Source organism: Catharus ustulatus, chromosome 9, assembly GCF_009819885.2.
Source record: "Catharus ustulatus isolate bCatUst1 chromosome 9, bCatUst1.pri.v2, whole genome shotgun sequence".
NCBI classification, from domain to species: Eukaryota; Metazoa; Chordata; class Aves; order Passeriformes; family Turdidae; genus Catharus; species Catharus ustulatus.
The window spans coordinates 6,995,113-7,018,888 of NC_046229.1; the positions used below are offsets into that span (position 1 = coordinate 6,995,113).

Here is a 23,776-nt window from a genome sequence, read left to right on the forward strand (position 1 = left end):
AAACTTGGAGATTAAATGTTTATTCTGCAGCCTAAGTGCAAACTGTTTGAAGTAGAGGATGATTTTAGAATAGTCCAAAATAAGCATCTGTTGTCTCAAGACACTGGTATCAGATGGGAACTGAAAATCAATTTCAGTTCTCATTTTGTGCCTTTTACCTTGTGTCAGTTTTTAGGTCAGATCTAGGATCACTCAGATCTCACTTACAAAATCTGAGAGTCACCCAACAGAATTTTTAACTCTCTAAGTCCTTTTGCTTGTTAAGTAAACAGTGTCTTGTCTCTTATTTTTTTATCTTCTTTTTGAGGTTTTTCTTTTCTTCTGTTTCTTTAAATTTTTTTGTCTGTTCACATACATGTTTTCTTTTGTACTGCTTTCTCATTTCTGCCTTTCATCTTCTGTTTTATTGACTTTTGCAGGTTTTAATGAAAACTGTTTAGGAATTTCTTCATTTCTACTTGTTTAAATGAAATATCAATATCTGGCCTGACTTTCTTAAATGCTATTTTATCCTTATAAGTTAGAAACTTTTAAAGTATTGTTCTTTTCATCCTTTTTTTAACAGAATGCTTGTGTGATGAATTATACTTGAAAGCTGTTCTTGTGTGTCAGTAAAGTACACATTAATATTTCAGAGACTGAATTTCCAGTAATTATTATGTGAATATGAAATGGAAATTCTTTCTATCAGCTAAATTTTTTGTTGCTGGTGTTAATTGTCATAGTTAAAAATATTACACATTCTTTGGAATGTTTTTACATTTTTGATGTCATTTTGTTGGTATATATTTTATACACTGAATTTGCATAACTATGAGTATCCTTGTGAGTCAGAGGAGAAGCTGTTAGTATGGATCTGTCAAATAGTTGTTTTATTAATTTATTCTCAAGGAAAAGCCAGAGAGAGTAGCTGAATATGTAAATTAGCAGCTTGTGATGCTATAACTTGTCAAATAACCATTGATGCAGTATAGCTGAGCAAACTGTTTCAGTGTGTGCATATACAGTAGGTATTTCTCTCCAAATTAATATTTGCATTTGAAATATGAGTGTAGTGCAAATACATGAGAAGTATATAACAATTAATAATATTTTGTGCTTGGTGTTTACATATTGTGTGCTCTGTATTTTAATTCTGAGTGTCATCTGCTTTGTTAATAATTTTGAATTAGTCTTCCAAATATATTGATTTAAAGGGATTTATTACTTAATAATTAAGATTTGATAGGCATTTATGTCCTTGAATCTGGTTGGCTTTGGTCAGTAGTTGTCATTGAGTTTGCCATTTTAATTCCAGAGTCTTTATTGATTGCATGTAGGAAATTATGTATTATTATGTATTATTTCATGTAGCAAAAATGTTACCTGTATTACATTAATCAGTAAGTTAAAAAAGCTGGCATGTTCTTCAAGGTTTTAGAGTCCCCTCAGGAATTTCTTTCTATGATGACTTTCTTCTTCAACCTAAAGGACTTTGGATCCATCCTTTGACTTTGGATGGTTCCACAGACAGGAAAAAAAAAAAAAAAAACCCCAACAAAAAACCCCCAAAAACTTCTCAGACTTTCTAAAAGCTTTTTCTCAATTCTTGCATTCTTTTGCTCTCCCATTTATGAATCATTCCCAGTTTACTGTAATACTGGAATAAGATGAAAAAAGTCTGTTCTGCACTTTCTTCTTTGACTGCTTGGCAATTTTAGTGTAGTATTAGGAATTGCTAGAAAGTAATACCTTGATGCATTAGAAATTACTAGAAAGTTTAGTGTTCATATCATAAATGGAAACATGCTCACACTATCAATTTCTCTAAGCATGCTATCCATGTTCTTCCACTGTTAAAATTATGGCTTGTTGGGTTTTTCCTGTTAATTTTTTTCCAGTGTAGTAATAAATGTCACTGTTCTAGAAAACATGCAAGAATACTCTGCCATACCATGAGGTTCTTGGTATTTTGGAGGAGTTCAATGTTTCCACAGTGGTTCTGTGCTCTCAGGGAGTGGAGTGAGGGATTTGGAGCAGTGTTGATGCAAAACAAACGTTGCTCTATTCCCAAATTGCACCTTTTTTGATCATTTTATAAAAACCAAAAACCTTGTAGCATAAAATTTCAAAGACCAATTCTGCTTCAGACATAGGATGTAGTTCCCACAAAACTGTTGTTAATCTCTGGAACTCATGTCCTGCCCTCCTCTTAGAGGTGTTCCCAGAGCTTGGGGTGGGAGAGGGAGGAGGAGAGGATGAGTCCCAGCAAACCTTCACTCTTAGGCTCCTGTTTTGGATCCTAGCTGGGAGTCACTGTCACTTTACAGCTGCATTTAACTCCCTGTCACCCTGCTCCCCTCTGCCTCCCCTCCCCTCGTGCTGCTTTGAAAGCAGCCCCTGGGGTCAGCAGGAGCTGAGCCTCTGCTCAGAGAGGGAGCCTGGGAAGCAGTGCAGAAGCAGGAGCCAGGCAGACCTGTCAATGGCTTTTTTTTCCCCTCCCTGAGTGTTAATTGTGGTCACAAGAGTTAAGTGTTGCTGTAAAATTAACATCTTGGTATTATGTATTTATTTTCCACCATGTAGCTTCAATGTCAAGTTTACCCAGCAGACAAGTCAAAACAAGATCTTTTTTTTTTTCTTACTGCTGCTACAGCAAGTCTCAGCCTGGGATCTCAGAAATCACAGTGTTCCTTCTAGTTAGCAGCTAATAGGAAACAATAAAGATTTAGGGTTCAGAATTTAATTGGCACTGATGCTGATGCAGGAAGAACAAACTGCACATGGTTTGCTCTTCTGAAGCTTTATTGATTCTTTTTGAAAGGAAAGCTCTGATGAAAGTAGAAAGAGGCATTTAATTTGCAAGTATTTCTACACTGTTTTTATTCTGAAATGTGCTTTTCTATCCTCCTCTATCCCTGCTCAGGAATAATGCCTTAAGATCTTCTGAGACAGATACTGAAAAACAAAAGTGTAAGGTTGTAATTTCTATTGTTCATCTTGTTCATTAGGATGGCATTGCAGCTTTCTTACAGGTTAATTTTGTATCTTTCCCAAGGTTAATGTCTCATATGCAGTTGTAAGCATTTTTAAGATAATGTGACTTTAGCATGTCCTCAAAATCTCCATCCCAGATTCTAAGTCTTTTAGGGACTTATTTCCAAGGATCAGATCTGGAATATCAGTCTCAAAGAGGTGGTGATGAAACCAGAAGCTTCAGTTTTTCTGACATTGCCTGTATACCAAAATCTGGAAACAGGAATTTTTTTTCATCATTTACATAACAGAACTTTTGAATTTCAGTGAGTAACTGAGGGTTTTTCTTCAGGCAGGGATTGATTCCATGCTTTCAGAGTCTACAGCAAGCTCAGAGATGTGTGCAGAGCAGCTGCAGATGTCTTTGAATGATTTCTGCTTCCACAGCTTCCTTGCAAGCCAGGACAGAGTCCTTGGGTTATCATCACTGCCAAAGCCACCATAGTTGAACTTCCATTTAACAGCTGATCTCTCAGTCCACGCTTTCAAACAGTTTTTGAAAATTTGGAAAGGAGTGATTTATTTCCCTTCCAATCTCATCTCTCCTTTTTCTCCATAGCTTTGGTGATGGATTACACCCATTTCTCCTGATGTGGAATTACAATTTAAAATGCCTGTCATTGTGACACCATGACCAGCAGCTCTTAGCTTTTTGTTGGCTTCCTGCCATCCCTGCCATGTGTTTTCCTGCTGCTTTTCAGGAATTCGTTTTCTTAAGACATCTGCAGGCAAACATTTCTGGGACTTCTAATCCATTGGGCTTTAGTAATGGCTTCTTATTTCCAGGGAAGAGGATTTTACAGAAACTATTTGAAATATCCAAAATCAATACAAGATGGTGATACTTATCTTCAAAACAGAGTGTCCAAAAGCCTTTTTTTTTTTTGCATTCATGTGGAGAGTTTTAAGATTACTGAGCTGGTTTTGCTGCTGGAGGAGGTCATTCTGTGCCAGATTCCTGTCTGTGTACATTGTAACTCAACTTTTTTTTTTTATATTATTGGGTCAGGACTACTGTTCCTGAGTGTGTTACTTAAAAACACAAGGCTGCAACATAAATTCACCAACTTTATTGTCATCAATCCTGCTTTCCATGTGACTGGATACATACAGAGCTTTTCTGGTGGATGGTGGGTAAGTGACTGCTCACTGGCAGGATCACAACTCCTTTATGAAATGTTTTTCAGCTGCTATTGATAGTGTGTGTGCTTAAGCCTCACACACCACAGTGTCACAGTGGTGATCACACTTTAATAAGTGATCAGACACCTGACTTCTCTCTTAGAAAGCATTTGATTCTCTTCTTATGCATCTGTGTAACTGCTCAAGGGTCATATGTTTCATTGATTTGGAAAATTTGTAAGGAGCAACCTGGGAGGATATCTTCAAAATTGTCCAGGTTGTGGTTGCTCAAGGCTCATCTAGTTCCACTTACAACAAAAAATGTGCTAATAAATCTATTCTAGTCCTTAAGTCTCTTTAAGCCTAAAGAGCCTGTTACATACATTGATCTGATGGATGTGCCTCTAATTCATTTTCTTCTAAGTATTTTCATGTAGCTCATGAAAGAAGTGATTGTGTTTGAAACACTTTAGGTCCAGGGCATACTCTCTGTGCAGGTGAAATCTCAGTCCTTTCTTCAAGTTTCCAGCTTGTTATTGCTGGACTTTAATGGATTTGTGTTCCCCATGTCAAATCCATGGTACAGTTGGTGAATATGGATTCTTTCAGGACTACAGGATGCTTGCTCGTCTCCATTAGAGGATGTTCATCCTAATAGAGAGAAGTAGTCCTGGAAACTCCACAGAATACAGCTGAATGACCTGGTGTTTGGTAGAAGTCTAGATCCTTCTCTGTTGTGGAAACTTATTTTGAAGGTATATTGGATTTTTGTCTGGGTATTCGTGCAGAGCTCTCAGGTATCTATCAGTTACCCAATAATCTGTCATCTCACCCTGTTAGCCATTAGTAGAAACAGGGACATTTGCTGCCTCAAGCAGCACCTCCCTGGTGCTGACAAATCTCTGTCCTTCCTGGTCTGCTTCCTTTGTCAATGTTGTGGTGAGACAAAAAGATATCTTGGACTATGTGAAAAATAAAAACTCGGTGTAACTTTCTTGTTGCGATAACAGAATAATAAAAAGACCGCGTGGGAGCAATTCATTACTCTTTTCCTTTCAAGCACTTAAAAGAAAAACAGAGCTGAAAATATTTCTTTGGGAGATACTGAAATACCTCATTAGTTCTTTCTTTTTATTGGCTATTGAGGTGACAATTCTGTAACAGGAATGAATGTGAGGATGAATTTTGCTTTGATTTATAGAAATGTGTTAATTTGAGCTGAGTAGATCTTTTCAGATCTTAATATTTGTTATCTGTGAATCTTGTTTTGTAATACATAGTTTCTAGTTTTATTTTAGATAAAGGAATTCTGATGGAGACTCTGTTAATTTGGTGTTTTGGGCAAAATGAGTTGCTGAGATTTACTAATCTGTAATTTAAGGGTTTTTTTCATTAAATGGAATAGTGTTCACTGCTTATTTAATAGATACAGAATTGCATGTCAAGCTGAGACTGAAAAGTGTGGAGAAAATAATAGTTATGTTTAATTAATTAAGGTAACCTTTATTCAAGTCTTTCCATTTCAGTGAGATGACAAGTTTGCACAATAGCATAGTGAAAATGGTCAGAGTAGCTTTATATTAGCTCATTTTCTGAACTGATCATTAAGTTTTCTGTTGTTGTTCAGCAGTAAATGACTGGTGATCTTTGTAAAGACTGGAATCTGCAGAAGAGGTAACTCCTGTAGTGTTTTGGTCAAACACTAATGAAATTGCATTTAGTTGTATATTCAGGAAACACTGACTCCTCCATCATGAAACAGCTTTGTGTGTTTCTGGGTCACTCAGACCAGACTATTCATGAAGGTGGCTGCTGTTGAAGATACAGAGAATAAACTCATTGCAATGAGAGAGATTCAGCTGTGCACTGCTCTTAGAAGAACAAGATAATGTAGTTTTATTTTAATATTTTGGAATTCTAAAGGGAAATGTGATTTCAGTGTTGTAGACTTCAGTATTGTAGACTGCTTATTTTTTTAATTTAGTCAGTCCAGGTCTGGAAGCCAGTCCAGTTCAGGAAAAATGCCTGAATCAGAGGATGCAGGACTGGGGCAGCAGTCCTTAGCAGCATTTCTTTTCTTTGTACAAGTCTTGCTGTTTGTAAAGAAAAGTTCCTCACTTGAGAGGCTTCCAGTTAATTTTTGTCTTTGTATTGATCTCTAGAGTTTGTTTATTTTCATTCTCCAGTAACATTTTCCCTTCATCTTCCCATGTCTGCACCTGTGTAGAACTCAGACTTCAGGTTTTCTAGTGTTGCTCTTGGCTTAGTGTGTTTATTTTAACTGTTGCTAATATTTTTCTGTTATCTGATAACCTGACAATTTGAACATTACTAATTTGCTTTTCCCATCAACTTTTTGTATTCTGCAAGTACTTATGACTCATGTATACTTGTTCAAGAGCAGACTTGTTTGGGGAAAAGACTTAAAGTAAGAGGAGCCAGAGAGAATGCAGATTGGACTTTTTTGGCCAGGTTGCAGCTGCTTTTTTCAACTTTATTCTGTTTTTTGAGGAAATGTGGTTAAACATTTTTAATTACACCAAAATTAGTATTACTGATGAAACCAAAACAAATTTGTATGGCTTGTTTTGGTAGACATAAAAATCTATATTTGAATTGTACCTTTGCCTGATCCATTTTGTTGACTCAATGGAATTTCATCACTGCTTCACTAACAGTTTTAGTGTCTTTAACTTTTTAAAATCCTGGTGCAGATCAATGTTCACCTTATTGTGGAAGAGGAAGGCAGGACTAAAGTTGGCAAATACTATAGATGGCAACAATAAAGATTCTTGACCCTCATTCAGAAAACTCCTGATGTGTTTTCACCTGTGCTGCCATTACTGTTACACTGAAAACTGTCAGTTAAAAGAAAGAGATGGGGGTCTTAATATTTTTGTATTTTTAAAGTTTCTATGTTAAAAAACAAAAGCAAGTCTGGTACCTGATATTTGGTTATCTTCTTGCTTTATTTAAAAAAAAAATATATTAGAAACCTGTTTCATACTGACTTTGAAGTCAAATAAAGATCTAGCTTTTCTATGATGTGATAAACTTGAAAGCTTTTAAGTTTTTTCCAGTGAAATAATGTTTGGGACACAAGCTCAGGGAAGCACTGCTTTAAAATAATGTATTTTATAACTTTTATTCTACATCATATAGAGGAAAACATATCATTTTTAAACATGTTAAATATGTTCTACATGAAAGATTTTCCTCTATCTTATTAAGTAAAGGAGGGGATTTTTTGGGTGGAAGATTCCATAGTTAAAGATGTAAACCAGCAATTTCTTGCTTCTATAGCACAACATAGTTCAGAGCTGAGATTAGAGAAACCCTGTAGAGTGGCTAATACTTGAGGGCATCCCCAGCTAGAAAAGTATGTGAATTTAGGCATGGGAGGAAGGAAGGATCTGCTTTAAATTTAGTGTAGGGTCACTGAGTCTTAATGATAGATTAAACAAGGGAGGTGGAATAATGAATAGGGGTATGCAATGTGTAGCACTAATACCAGAAGTCCCTGGTTTTCACTGGTTATTTAATGTCTTTTCCCATATGTTTCTGAATAGAGCAGGTTATGGCAGGGATGAGCTAAGGAATAGCTTTGTTAGTGAATTGTTAAATAGACTGAATTCTCTTTCTAAAAATGCATATGTACATAGAAGAGCTGCTTGTTAAAAGTATAATCGGGCACCTTGCATGCATATTCCTTAAATGTAGCAATATTAGTAACTGTATTTGTAATTGATGTGTGTGTGTGTTGATATTCTTAAAACCCACTGTGAAGGTTTGTCTCCAATTCCTTTCCATTGTTAAAGCAGAAATCAATTTCCAATTACTTCTGAATATTGTCAATAAAAAAACACCTAAAGAAGTTCTGATTTGGTTGACACAATGATGAAATGGAGGGAGTACCCAAAAATGTTTTTGTTAGTAGAAATTTGACTGACAGCTCAATGAACATTGTTTTATAGTTTACTTGAATTCAGAACAGCATGAATAGAATGCCTATTCAAATACAACCACATCAAAGAATTTATTAAATTCATAGTTAGAGTGACTGAGAAAAGATGTCACAGTTTACTTTAGAGCTGACTTCCTACAGAGCTTTCACATAAAATCTGTCAAATACCTGATTCTAACAACTGAAGTGAACCAAGCAAGTCAGCACTTGAGTTACTGATGGGTTTCTGGGTGACCCATCTTCTCTTTTCATGGTGATAATACCAGAGAGTCTTCAGAGAAAATGCAGGTTGCATTTAATTTTTGCTTTGGGAAATTAATGTAATGCACAATGTGGCTCATCTTCCTTTTTAGATGCACCTTGTGTGCTGGCCCTAGGAACAAAAGGGTGCAGGGTGAGTCTGCCCATCTCTCCTCACTAAGCAGCAGGTTTGCTGTGTAAAAGTGTAAAAGTGGAGGGAAGAGAGAAGTAAATCACTGATGTTAGAGGTACTGGAGAATTTCTTTATATGAAAGTACTTCTCAGCTCTCTGAATGAGTGTGGTACTTTGCTTCACAGAGTTAACAGATTGAACTATTTTTCATATAATGTGTAAATTTGGAAATGCTTTATCATTATTGACCATTTACAAAAATTTGGAATAGATTTTATGTTGTCTCTAGGAGCAAGAAAATATTGATCTCTCCCAAAAACTTATTTTATCGATTGTCTAGAGTACAAGTAAAAACAGATGAGAAAATACTGATTTTGTGATGTTCTCTTTCTTACACCAGAATTAGTAGGCTTATCACTTAAAATAAGGATTGGTCTGAAGCAAATGTGGTTTATGCAGTTTTATAAAACTGAAACTGAATTATTTTCTATTTTGAAACATAGTTGGGTAGGAGAGAAGGAAGATTCTGTTAATCAGTGAAATGTGTATTTCTTGGAGTCATAATCTGAGATTTGGGGGAGGTAGTAGGATTCCTTTTCTCATTGAACTGAAGTAAAAAGAAACTTGTAAGTGGGAGGTTTTGGACTGGATTTTCGTTTTCCCCCCCTTCCTCCTATATATATCTAAATGGTGCTCTTTACTATGATTATATACAGTAAGAATTGGACCTTTAACTTCCATTCTTCTTCTTGCTAGTTCCTAAAACGACCATTTGTTTTACCATTTATTGGTGTGAGTGATTACTTTTGAAACCCCTGAATATTCCCAAGTAGGGAAGTGACCAAATTTACGTATTTATTACACTTGGGATGTTGCAGACCATTTACTTTTAAAATGAAGATGAGGGTATTTGACTAGAAGTATATTTGTCTAATTTTTTCTTTTGTCCTGAGCATGACAGCTGTGAAAATGTAACAAATTTTCTTTCCACTGCAATAGTCATATTGACTCTCTTTTTTACTTCCAGTGGTGATTCACACCATAGAAATAATCTTTCATGTCCTTATGAGAGGGAACCTGACTAGATCCACGAGAGTCACTGTGCTATAACTGAATATATGCACCAGTGATGTGGACAAGGTGGGACCAAGCCTGTGTAACAGGCACGGAGATATTTTCTTACTTCCCAGCTTTAGCTCATATTTTACCATTACCCAGTAGTGCCAGTATCTTGTGGTAAGTCTGAGAGATGTTAGGATGGACAAAAGGTGTATTTAATAGTTGAAATTGTGTTTTTGTGCCAATTTTGAATAGCTTGGATCAAAGTTAATGCTCTTGGCACATACTTAACTTCATGATCAGTAAGAATCAAGGTAATTGCCAATCTCTCAATGTTTCAGTACATAAAATCAACTGGAATTGGGACCTTGGGGGTAAAAATATTAGAAACTGTACCTACCTTTCATATTGCAAGTGAATGTTTTGCCAAAAGAGTAGTTACCTGTTGCTGCTGATCTGGTGATGGCTGCCTGAGGAACAGTTGCCTGTTGTCTTTCCCAATGTTCATAGAGCTGATTTAAAAGCTTCCACAGAGCAGTGCTGGGTCATTCAGGTAGCTAATAAGTGCTATTTGCTCAAATGACCATTCCTACTGAATGGAAAAATAAACTAGGACTTCAAAATGTATCTTTTCTGTGTCACTGCATGTCAGATAATTAAACAAGCAAACAAACAAACTTCAGATATTATCAGCAGTTTTATTTTGTTAGTAGAAGTGTTTAAGGCGTTTTCAAATAAATTTGTAAAATTGTTTTGGCAGTAAGTCTTTGTTGTTTGATCTCTTTTAACCCTAATCACATCTTCCTTTCAATCTCCAATGTCACAGCTAGCTCACACTCTTAATTCTTTCATACCCCATTTCAACCTCGTGCTTGTGTGCTGTTAATTTTTTTTTTTTTTAAATACTCATGTCTCTTGCCTCAATTTCTTAAGAATGTGTTTTCCCTTCTTCTTCTATAGGAATTTGTTTCTTCTTTTAACCTTCTATTAAAAAAATCAAAGGGTCATGCAGTTTAAAGTTCAGAGGGGATTATCACAATTAGGTCTCCTAGGCACTACAAGCAATGAATAATAATAATTATGTGAGCTGAACCTTTGCACAGTGCAGGCCATATAGCAGCATCCAGGAACTTCAGCATCAACTTTGGAACATTGTACCTTGCATTTAGCAATAATACTGCTCTAGAAGGATAGCTGATAGGTTTCTTTATTTTACAGAATTAAAACATGCATGTATACTGTCAGCAAACTGAGGCATTGAGAACTAAACCCACATTTTAAAGACAACCAGATAGCTGTATATAGGATTTTAATTCAGTGTATAATACAATATAGTGAATGTACTTAACATTTTCCACGTGCTGCAGCCCATGAAAAGGCTGATCCAAGGCAGTGGCAAAAAGTGGTATCTGGTAGCTTGAGGAGAGCTCAGATTAATTCTCAAAGTTGTCTGGACAGGAAGCTGAGGTTGGAAAAACATCTTGCTAGTTATTTGAGGGAACATCTCATGTGCTTGGGGCCCTCATCTTTTCAGACTATATTGTAGGTCTGTATATATATATATACACATATACATATGTATGTATTGCATGAACCAATCAGAAATTCACACATCAGAAGATTCAGTACAGTTTAGCTGTAGCCTTGCTTTTATTTTCTGTTCCAAAATTTGCAGGTTTTAACCAAAATTGCACTAGCATTACCTAATGAGCCATTTTATTGTAGGTTGTAATGGTAAGATACACACTTGGCACAGATCCATTAGAAAAGGTCAAATTATATCCAAGAAGGGTTGATTTAAAAGAGATTTAAAATATGAGCTCAAATTAATGAAATAGGGGATAATGAAGTATGAATAATTGTGAAATCTGTGAAAGTAATTTATTCACAATATTATTTTTATTTCTGAAACTGGCAAACACTTCTTTGCAAAAACATAAAATGTAATGAATCTTAAACGTTTTTGCACTTAATTAATTTTTAAATAGCTGGTTATTCCCAAATTTGATTAACTTCTGATAGCTCCTGGTTGACAAAAATTTCAAAAATAATTTAAGTTTTACAACTCAGAAATACAGCTGTCCAATGAGGCTGTGAAGTGAGTAGGAGGTGTCATGGAAGGTCACAGCTGTAGAACAACAGGACAAAGCACAGCCAGCTAGCTCAGGAAAAAGCAGTTTATTTTCTGCATTTAGGACATTTAAAGTTTGCCAGTAGTATTTCACAAATGTTATTTGGAGTGGCTGTAGTTATCAAGAATTTATATAATGAAATGGAATTAATTGGGTTTTTTTAATTTTGTTTGATGACACGTTATGATGGATGTAAATCTGGGGGAATGAGGCTGTAAGTACTTGGCTGGGGAGCAAAGAATCCATATACCTTTCTGGAAGTGCTGCTAGTTCCTCATGTTTAGTGCCTTATTTTCCTAAATGAGATGTTTTTACTAAACTGCTTTGGTGAATCATCTCTCTGTTAAGGTTTCCTCCCTGTCCCATTTTAAAATACGTAATAGCCAAGTAACACATTAACTTTGCATTTCCTTCCCTTAATCTGTCAAAGCAGTTACCAGTTTTTCCTTGCCTCATCTCTCAAACTGAATGTAGTGTTTACATTAAAATATTCATTTAATCCCTAGATGCATGAAGTTCTTACTCCACCTTTTCAACCATGAGAGGCAAAACTCCTGCACTTCAAACTCTCCTAAATACTGAAATGAAAGAATTGGAAACATCAGAAAATACAATTGCTCCTATATATATATATAATCTTGGTTTGAACTCTTATCAGCAAAATGTCACCCAAAAATTGCACATTTTTTTCCACATCTGAGAAAATTTGAACAATTTCACCAAGCTTTTAATGAAGATACTGACCCAGTCTTTATTGAGTGCTGCAGTGAAGTGCTACCTATTTTGACACAGCTTAAACTGGGTTTATTTTGGTTCAAACACTGTTCCATACGCTTTAAAGTTGAGTGCATTAGTGGCTTTTCTGTCCATGAAATATGTTTAATTTTAGGAAAATGGTACACAAAAACCTGGCATAAAATTTTCTGGTGGTTTTGTGTGTATGTGTGTTGTAACTCACTGATGAATTCTGCTTTGTATGTGGCTGATGTACAATGGACATTCAGGATCTCTTAGGGCCCTTTGGGAAGGCCTGAAATTGCATATTGCTTTTAATTAGAAAATGAAATAGTCCTGAGAGGAAAGACAATCCTACTTTCATGAGCTGTGTATGTTTTGGTGCTTTTATTTGTTTCAGTTTTGCTTGTCATAATAGAATCAGCAAGTAATGTCTATTAGACAGTGAATTGAAATCAATTATGTTAGAATAGAATACATTTCTATTCCGCATTTACACAAGAAACATGGCTTCAAAACTTTAGCCTACTGAGTGGAAAAACCTAATAAATGCAGACCTGAATATTTTCAGAGATACTAAAAGTAAAAATAGTAATTTAAAGGAAGAGATATGGAATAAAAAATTAATTAGAAAATATATTTCAGTAAAACACTCAGTGGAGTTCCTGTGCATTTTATAGAAGTGCTGAATCATGACTGACTTTAGAGTCCAACAGAGTGAATTGAATATGTGTAAATGTAAATAGCATAGTCAGTCTTCCTTAGAGAGTTTTAGTGCTATAAAAGCTGCAAGAAGCAGATGCTGTTATTTAAAAATACCCAATCCTGACATCTTAATTCATTAATTGGAAGCATTCTGTAATTTAAACTTCAGTCAGCTGCTAGAAGGAGAACCAGGTTATCATTTGATGTCATTAGAATTGCAGTATTATTTCTAAAGTAAAACTTACACTAAAATTTGATTATTTAAATAGCCTTTTTTTATGTTATGGTGTGGTTTATTGTATTATATGTTGGAAATATAAGAACACAAACAAAATTGTGAGTGGAGCAGATTTAGAACCTTTCACTTAAATGAGTCTTGGGTAAAGTAACCTGAAATTCTGGTTTAGGTGTTACTGGTGGCTCACACAGTGCACTACATTACTGTATGTGAATATATCCTCCCTGTGGAGAGCTGGCTAAAAATTACTTTTGAAGTTAAGAAAATCAGTTTCTCCTTTGGCTCATGATATCCTTTTCCTGCAAAAATGCAAAATCCTTTTTCTCTGCTATGAGAACATTTTAAATATGGATTTCTTGTTTTGGTTTGTCATTTTCCCTCCTAACTTCTTCAGTTTGTGTCTTGTGTTTTTCTGTTACTGTGGACCAAATCTATTGCAATAGGTTGTGGCAGAGGTGCTGATTCAGAAATTCCTTCTCTCCAGTTTTGCATCTCTGTATTTTTAATAATTCTTGTTAGTCCACAATTAACTGAAATCACCCTTTTATCTAACTGATCTTTTTCCTCATAGGTGTTGATAACATCATTATCTTTTCCAATTCATCATAATATCACCTTTGATGCTTCTCTGTGCTTAGAAACTTGCTTGATTCTGCCCCTGCTTCCCATCTATTCCTGCCAGATTCCCAGTGCTCTTTGCTATCTCTTGGAATTTGGCTGGCAGATACATTAAAAGCTTTCACCTATAATCTTTATAATCTTTAAGCCTGTCTACTTCAGCTGGGTTTGCCTTCTTTCTTTCCATCTTTCTTCACCAAAATGCTTCTGCTTACTTTGGAGTTCTTCCTGGCACTGCCCCATCCATATCACTGCTGTCCCCTAAAAATGTTGGTCACTTGTCTTGACTTCTTCTCTGGTACAATGTCAAAGTCAAGATTTGTGCTGTACCATCAGTGCAACCTTGGACTGTCTGCATCTGATCTCATTTCCCTGCGTCCCCCAACTCACATTCCACATTCCTCACAGTCCTCTGACTTTATTGCTCCTTTTGTCTGCCTTTCATGCACTCATTTTTGCACTGTCTTTCATGCTGCCTATGTGCCTGGAACAGTCTTTAGCATCTCAGCCAATTTACAGCTTTGCATAAATTATATTTAATAATAAGACTAACAAAAGTTCATTATGTACATTATTTCACCTAACTTTGTACCTGCATAAGCGGAAAACAGCCCGAGGGAAACTACTGTTAAACTTTGTTGGGATTTGTTGTGATTCAAAGATACAGATTCAGGCATGACAGCTCTTCAATGATTCAGCATAAATTTAATTTTTTTAATCATTTAGTAAGTTTTAGATCTTTGTTTTTTGAGAGTAGGTTTCAGTTTTTTCTAATTCAGAGATGAGAAAAGAGCTTCTTATTGCTGCTAAGTGCAGTCACCAGAAAGTCATTGTCATCACAGTACCTGGTACGGACTTTTTGCTCTGTGGTACATTTTGCTGCACTTTGTTCTTTCTAATATGAATGTGGCAGGACTTTGAGTGTTGGGTTTGCTTCATATCTGCAAACAAAGTGTTTCTTTTGTGTTTAACCTTGCTTTCAAAGCAATGTGTTCATCTGTTTAAAGAAACCAGTGAAAGATAGGAAGGTAACACTCTGCCCCTACCTGGGAAGTTTCCTGAGTGTGCTGGCTACTTTGACATATAGGTTTTCTTAAAATATTAGAAGTTATTAAATATTTTAACTCCCTTCTAAAACCAGTGAAAATGAGCTGAAGGTAAAACTTCACACGGCTTTCCAGCATCAATGTATAACTGCAAGGCAGGGCATTATGCAGGAATTATACATCATTTTCCAAGTAAGACTGCATCTGAAATATATGGGCTATTTTTTTCTTTTTTCTCTTTAAATGGTTGTATTGATACTGTTTACAGCTGAGTAGTGAAACAAAATAGATGTGCTTTTAATTTGTTTTTAAATGATCTCTTATATTCTGGAGATGATAATCTGAAGGGTGGCTACCATAGTAATGTGCCAGTCACCATGGCATCTGAACATTATGAAAAGACATTCTGGGCTGCACAAAGACAATGCCACCAATTCGTATTTCAAACTGATCAAAAGTGCAGGACCAAAAAGTTTGCCAATAAATGTAGCTCAGTGGATGGCACTGCAATTTAGAGTTTGCTTTACACAATAAGGATTTTGGGCCTCCTCTCAATGCCAAGTGAATTTTTAAGTAAAATCCTTAACACAGACTTTGTCCATTTACTGTGCTAACTTTTTCCAGTTGTGTGAAGAGTGTGGCTGTAGATTTTTATTAGTCCAGTGAAGGACCAGTTCACAGTTCTGCTTTATATGAATCTTTAAAACATTTTCCTCCTTGTGGAGTTTTTCACTTTAAATTGAAAATAAGTCAGTAAATGAAGAAATTGTAAATATTGTAATTTCTAATCTCTAAAACATTTTACAATCTGCTTTTGTAATAGTGTTCTAATTATCAAAGAAACCAAAAACCAAATCATTATTTAAAAGCAAGCTTATTTTATCTTAAATAATTGATTGTGGCTTGTTGTTTGAAAGAGCACTGCTTTGGCATGAATTCCAAATCCAGTTATGATCTTAACTCAAGCAGTTTGTTTAATCAAACATTACTCTAATCAGTCTTACATGGTCCCCTACCCAGCCAGGCCTGCCTGTAACAACTGGTTTATTCTGCGACGAGTTGCTCACCAGATGTCATTGTGGTAGGATAATGCAGCAGAATACTTGTGCCTTGGCTAAAATTACTTCAACTTTGATCACTTTTGTCCAGCACATCAGTCTGGCATTGTGCTTTATACCAACATAACACTTTACCCCGAGCATGCCTTTCAAGCTTAGAATAGCAGAGGAATGTTATTGAATTCAGTGCAGTTACAGATGAGTTAATGAAAGAAGGGAAATACTGTTTTTTTCATAATGCCTTTCTGTTGTACTTTGGAATTAAAAGGGAATTTGAGGAATGTGACTTCCGAGTTATTTATTTTTACTTCTGAAGGCTTTTTGAAAACAATATTATGTAGTCCCATTGATCCCATGTTTCTGTAAATAAGCTTCACTTGTTATTTAGAAGTAGCGCACTTTAGAGTTTTATTTTGTGAAAATGATATTATTTCTGGTGTGTAGCTGGAAAATAAATATTTCACAGGGACAGTTTATTCTGGTTTTTAATGTAAGAAAACGAAACTAGTAAGAACTGTGTTCTCATGATCACACACAGATCAGGATTGTTACATTTTGGGTTGTTGTGGGGTCAGTATGAAGCAATATTTCCTTACATAGCCATGAAGAACAATATGAGGAAGAACTAAAATGAAATCCACTTGAATTGCTAATAGATACTTCAGTATTCTATGTCTTAAAGACTCAGTGTTCTTGTTTCAATTTTTTAAGTTATTATTGTAATTTTTTTTTAATTGAAGCACAGTTCCCGGGTCAGTCTCCCTGCAAAACCTCCTGAACAAAACCAATATTAACATAAAGGTTATCATGTGTATATGTAATTTACCAGTTTTTGGAAAAAGTTGAGATATCTTAATGATTCTAAAACATACAGTGAATGCAAAACTGAGCTGAAAATCCAAGCTCAGCTTGTTCTGATACTGAAATGTCCAGGTAAGAAACCCACATGGTCTCACTTTTGTTCTTTAGTGAGATACAGACTCAAGAGTTGGAAGTATTGTGTCTTACTCTTGGAGAATAAGTTGAAGCTTTTCTTTCCCACTCACCTGTGCAGAATATTTATATTCAGAAAGCTTTAAACTGATAGTATTGAAATTATTATCTGCACAGCCTATGTATTCAATCTGTGCAGAAATGTGAGACAGTGCTTCACAGTTTTACCAAGGGGCACTTTATTAGCATGAAATAACTGCTAGTATGAGAAATAATGAGAAAGAGCAACCATAATTGAAGGGGAGGTCTGAAAATACAGTAAGAGCACTGTACTTTGTGGTGGATCTCAATATGCCCTGGGTTTTCTCAGTTCTGGGTATTTGTTGACAACCTCATGACTGTGCCATTAAGAATCTTTTGAAGAATGTGGTCCAAATCAACATTTATGAGGAAGACTATATTTGGAAATCTCTGCCTTGTCCTTTACCCTCCTTAGGTTGTTTACAGTGATTAGAGCAATTGTTTCACTGCTTGATGTCTGCACACATAATCTTCATCCGTTTATTGTTGTGCAGAACTTAGAAGAAAGGATCTATGGAATATTTGTCTCTAAAGGTGATCCAGGAAAAGAATGTTGGTGCTATTTCATTATGCAAAAATATTTTTTGGTGCAAATCTATTGCCAGATGTTTCATATAGATCTTGTACTAAAAATAAATGACAAATTTTTGAGGGAGCATATGTACTTTCCATGTGTTTATATTATTTTACCATGGAGTCAAACCTCAACTGTGCTTCAGTGCTGAAGATATGTCAAGTACTGATTAATAGGTAGGATCAAATGATATGAAATTCCTCTCTTACTGTATTATCTTCCTAAGAATGGTAGTAGCATTGAATAATCTTTCATTCATTTCTGGAATATGAAACCTTTAAATGGATTATGTTAGCATTTACCATTTTGGCAGATTTCAGCTTTCTTCCTGATTGTTGCAAACCATTTTGCTGTTCAGAAAATGAGGAATCATTTTGAATGGTAATTTTTAGATCTTAATTCTTTATTCTTCAATGCAGTTTTTTCAGTTGCTTTTGGCTGTGTGAACCTGCTGACCACATCTGAATCGAAGAGTGTTGAAGGAACAGATTTTATAAGAACCAGAAAAAACAGAAAGCTTGGGGCTGTGATGAAAACAATGCTGTTTGGCTGCCTTTTTAAAGGCAAGTTCTGATTTATTTTTATTTTTTTTCCAGGTGAAGCGGAATGTGTATGACCTGACCAGCATCCCTGTTCGTCACCAGCTGTGGGAAGGTTGGCCTTCTTCTGCCACAGATGACTCGGTGAGTTCTTTGCTTCTCATCTCATTCCTTCCTAAAAATGGCTGGTTTTACATGGATTTTTGATTGGAATCACTCAGTGGCATTTACTGTCTCATATGCAGTACCTTGACATTACACACATCAGAAATTTATCGTGGAAGATACAAATGTACAAATGCTCAAGATTTGGATGACTGGAGCTCAGGGAGATGATTCCTGGGTGTCAGATTCAGTTTCAGACAAAAAGGAGATATTCTAGACTGAAGGAAAGCTGTGCAGTGTTTTGGAAGTTGAAGTCTATTGAGTGACTGAGCTTCAGGAAAAAAGCCCAGATTTTTATGTATGCTCTGAGTGCACATCTAGGTATTTTTCACAGCACATTAGCTCACCCAGTTCATGCTCAAGCTTTCTGTTCCTGCTGAAATCAGTGAGGGGTCACCACCAGTGACAGAATCCACTCACTCAGAATTGCCCACAAATTCATGAAGTTGTGGTGCTTACCTGTAGTATCCCATTAAATATTAGACTTGTTTCCTTGCATGGTCATCCTTACAGTGTGTTTTACAGCATGTCTTTCAGTTTTGCTCAGGTGATTTTCTTCTGCTGGTATTTCCCAGTGCCAGCCAGTGGGGTCTGCCTTTCTTTAGAAAAAACCCAACCTATCCACTAAAAAAATACCTAAAGGGGTGAAATAATTATGTTGTTGTGTTGCATGTAGGTTTTGTGACCTGAGAAAAATGTAGAAAAATTAAGTATTCTATTGAACCTGAACGTTCTACAAAATTAAAATGGATTTGGAGTTTGCTTTCTTACACATTGCCATTATCTGCCAGGCATTACTTTTCTGCTCTCTTCTTGTAAAGGGAGAATTGCTGTTTGAGTATGACTGCTCCTTTTTTTGCTCTGGGTAAAGGATTTATGCCAATTAAAAAAAAAAAAAACAAAAGGCAAAAGCTGTCTGAATTTCCAGTGTACTTGTGAAATATGTCTTTGGTGTTTGCAGAAACAGTAAATTTGAGGAAGGTGGGTAAATCCCAGTCCATGTATTCAAGGGCATATCTGAGCCAGTAGATGTAAGGTCTGAAATAACAGAATGGTGTTGTGTGGTAATTACAGGCTTTGAAATGAGGATCCATTTTAACATTTTATTAGTTTACATTAGCCCAAAAAAGAATTGGAAACTCAACACTTTTAATCTGTTTTCCCACAGCTGTTAGGTTTTTATGTATTTTTCCCCTTTTTTTCTTTTGAATAGGATACCTCACATATGTAAAACTCATGAATCTGCTTTAAGTCTTTTTTTACAAGTGACATTGTTGCAGGTGAATTTTTCCCCTTTTCATCTTTAATGAAATTGGTGAATGTTGAGTCATCTGCTCTGAAGCAGACAAGTCCTCAAAGCTCACTGCTGGAGTCTGGTGGAGCTGGAACTTGTCAGCTGTGTAAACAGATTTGAGTGTGTTGCCAACAAAAATACAATTAATTTCTGTCTAAAATTAGAGGCCCTGGCTTACTATTTATAAAGATTTAATGACAGCAATGACTATCTATGCTCCTGTGATCTGAACTTTTTTTCCCCAAATTAGAACTATTCGGTGATGATTGCTTTAGTAATTAATGATGATCTCTTGAGTTCTGTGGCAAAATTTTTAAGATCACTTTTTCCATCATGAGTTTTTAATTTGCTGTTTTGTAGGGTACCCCATTGCAATTAAGGAGTTAAAGAAAGACTTGATTAAAATACTTTTTCATTTGCATGTTATGCAGCATAAGAAATACTTTGTAATACCACAGGAGGTTTTTTCAGTGCAGTTCTCGTTAACCTTTGGCTTAGCAAACAGGACAACTAAATAGACTTGGCATAATTGGATTCCTGTATCATCTTGAGTCTCTTATGAACCTGCCAGACTACAGGCTTCTGACATTATCAGGAAATTTAGTGGAGTCAATAGTAATTTAAAACATTGTTGCTTCATCTCCCTTCAGAGTTAAGATATGTTCTCTGCTTGTACTTCCTAATGGAATATGGGATACTGTAAGAATTGTCAATAACTCTTTCAGATCCTTTTGCACACTTTCACCAGGGAGATGGGTATCAAACCTCCCCATGCAGGAGAATGTTTTTGTGCTCTGACAGTCTGAGTGTGGGAAACAGGGTGTACACAGGCCGTGCAAATCGCGTTTCACCGCTCGGCAAGGACAAGTTTTAGCTTTTATTGAGTCTGAGTAGCTTTAATGCCACAAATTATATCTGTTCTGCTCATTAAAGTTTAAAGTAAATGTATGAGTTTTAACTAATTATTTTTTAAAAATGTGTTTGTGTAAGTAAAACTTAAATATATTACAAATGTTAACTTATCTATTTTTGCACATATAGCATCAAGTGATACAGTGAAGTCTTGAAAATAACCCTAGAAAATTAAAAAAGCAATTATAATTTACTTTAAATACATTCACAATATGTTCTCAATTTTTATTTTGACTTTTGTAGCAATGTTAGCATTGCAGAGTTTGTAAGATGAGAGCCGTGCAAGAATAATTTAGTAAAATTTCTGAAATTTATTCTGTTGGTTTTTTTTTTCTCTATTGGGAAATTCTAGACTTTCACTAGTACTTATCACTAGTGTCAAGTGGAATGAGCAATTGTCAAATATGTGTTCACTGTAAAAAAAATCTCAGATCAGTTGTAGGTGATGTTTTAGTTACAGTTTTTACATGGAAGCATTGTGATTTTATTTATATGTATGGATGACTTTTTGGGTGCTAGTTTTACATGTGTATGTTTGAGGTAAAACTCTTTTTCCCCCATGAGGTCACTGGGTTTTGATTTATTTGAGTAGAATGAATTGTTGTGTGTGATGTTTCAGTGGATTTTTGGTAGCATAGAACACCATCCAGCAGAGGAAGCAGGAGAGAGGTTGCGTTCTTGCTGCTTTTTGTTCTTGGTATTTAAGCTGCAGGTTTTTTTCTTAATTGGTTTGTTGTTTTAAGTCATTGCAGCACAGCAATGAGAAATCCTGCCTCTTTGTAAGTAAGTGAGCTTGTCAAAATGGAACATATTTCTGCAACCAAAAGATGTGAAAGTTCCAGGGTGAGGTTTGAGGAGAGGAAAGGGGAAAGGCAAAAGCAGAAATGAAGTGCCTGATGTTGTAACTGTGCCCTGGCACACAGATCCCACCCAGGGGAGCTCAGCATCCATCCTGCTGGTAACACCCTGCTCCCAACACAGCATTGTTGGTCCATACCTTGAATCCTCATTTCACATCAAGTGACTCCACTTGTTGCTGGTGCAGGAGAGCCATTGGATATTTGCTTGGGCAGCAGTAGGTGCACACTGACGAGTTACTCAGCTGTGGTGCTGAGCAGTCACCTTTCAGGCAGGACAAATGTGCTGCCACTGGCACATTGAGGGTCTGCATCATCCCTTGGGAGCACAACCACCTTTATCCCCTGTGAGCAGGACCATCTTCCCTTCTGTGGGGGCTGTAGCAGATGTGGTTGACATTCCTTGGCTGAATTCAATAGAGAATTCTGGGCTATAAAAAAATCTCAAATGCCAATGGATGATCTAATTAGCATTGCTGTTGTATTTAGCTATTCCATTGCTAAATACTAAGCATGGCATCTGCACAAATAGAAATTAAGAATGCTGATAAATAAGGTTCTGGTACAAAGTGAAACCATTTATGACACTTTCTGGCTGATCTCCAGGTTTTTGAAGAGGTTGAGTATTAAGCATCTGAGTAATTAGTATTTGGGAGTATATATTTCTTTCACTTTCCAGGTCTTAACAGTTCTTAACAGAAAGTTCATTACCACATGCTGTCATTGTGATATGAAAACAAGTTGTGAGGTTTACATTCGCTGGCTGTTTAATTGTAATGGATGCCATGTCTGCGTTTGCTGCATCATTTGGAGTCTCCTCTGGAACTGATTGAGTAAAAAAACGAATAGTCCTGACAGAGCAGGTGCCTACTAATCAGAAGTGTAAAATTTGCTATATTTAAATTTAAATACATACCTCATTAGAAAATATTCTGCTTTTTTCCTTGTAAGAATACGGTAATTATAAATTGCGTTGTCTGTAATGTTAATTACTTCGTGTGTTACTTTCATTTTGTGATTGTCATCAATGACTTGCAGTAGAGTAGTAGAGTGGATCTGGCAGGATCCTTTTTTTTTAGATACATAGAAGAATACTTGAAGTCTGTTTCATTATGTGGGTTCAGGAATATGGTAAAGTTTCAATTTAACATTTATAGTATAATCTCAATTTAGTAAAGAAAATTTTTAGACAGTCCTCTCGGTCTTGGAAGTTCATGGTAATCTATGAATATTACTCATGATTAAGAAATATAAAAGTAACTGAGTAATTTAATAAACAGGTCCTAAATGTTTTTGGTTTAGATAACATTCTGACTTTGACTTTTGGCTTGCTCGGATGCTTTTATGTGGATTGGATTATGGTGAATGTTAAGTATGTTCTTTCCCCTGAAAAACTGAGGAGGTTAGTGTGGGTCCTTCGCCACTTCTTTAACCACACCCCCTTGACTAATTTCAATTTATAAAAGTTAGGATAAAGCAATTTAAACTAATTTCATGCATGTAAAAATTACCATGTCTGGGATAATCAGTTCTGTGTTTTTACTGTTTTATCACAGGAGATTTGATTTAGGATTGTCCAGTTTTAAGACACAAGATAATTAAAGTGACTTACGCTTATCCGATTGGTTTTGGGAAGGATTCACTTCCTCACTGTGTGGTAATAAGTCTTGCAGAAGTGCCAAAAATTGTACTTGTGTCATTAGAGTAAAGCCCATTGTACATGATACTAAAAAATTCAAGTCAGTCTAGTAGTTATGATTTTAAAAAAACCCCCGCAAACAATAACACCCCTCTCAAAAAAACAGCAAACAAAAAAAGGAAGAGAAAACCCCCAACCCCATGATCTTTCAGTTTTCAGCATTCTTAACCATGTTGGATCCTGAGGGAGAAAAAAGTTTATTGTGTTCTGCTGATACTTCAGCTTCTTGTGAACCAGTTTTAATGTTGCTGTTGTGAGTTGTTAGAGATAATGGAAATAAGGGAAATGGGAAACACACTCCTTGCTTCTGTTTGATGTAAGGATAGTTGGAATGCAGTAACCATGATCTCAGTAATTGGGGGAAATTAAGGTTGCCTTTCTTAGTGCTCATGAAAAGGAGTTCTGGTTTTTATAACTCATTTCATGCATGAATTTAAATAGTAAAATAATAGAATTTTAAGGCTGTTCTCGTTTCGTAAGGGTGAGAGCAGGAAGATGGGACATACACAGGTTGGGAGTAGCTGAGGCAGCAAGAGCTTGGTTTGTGACTCTTCTGGGGACCAGTTTATTGTAACTGCTCAAATAGAAATTTCATCCTTGAGAGCAGGTGCTTCTGTTAATCTGGTATCTTTTGGGGAAGAAAGAGGCTTCAGACAA

The 23,776-nt window shown here is 35.8% G+C and overlaps 1 protein-coding gene across 1 annotated transcript in view; it reads left to right on the plus strand.

The window, feature by feature from the left end:
• Nucleotides 1-23,776, plus strand: part of FAF1 (Fas associated factor 1) — a 152,078-nt gene that overhangs the window by 59,274 nt on the left and 69,028 nt on the right. Inside the window, exon 8 of the mRNA XM_033067908.1 lies at nt 18,250-18,336. Within this exon, the coding sequence (XP_032923799.1) occupies nt 18,250-18,336 (87 nt within the window). The remainder of the gene's footprint in view (nt 1-18,249; nt 18,337-23,776) is intronic.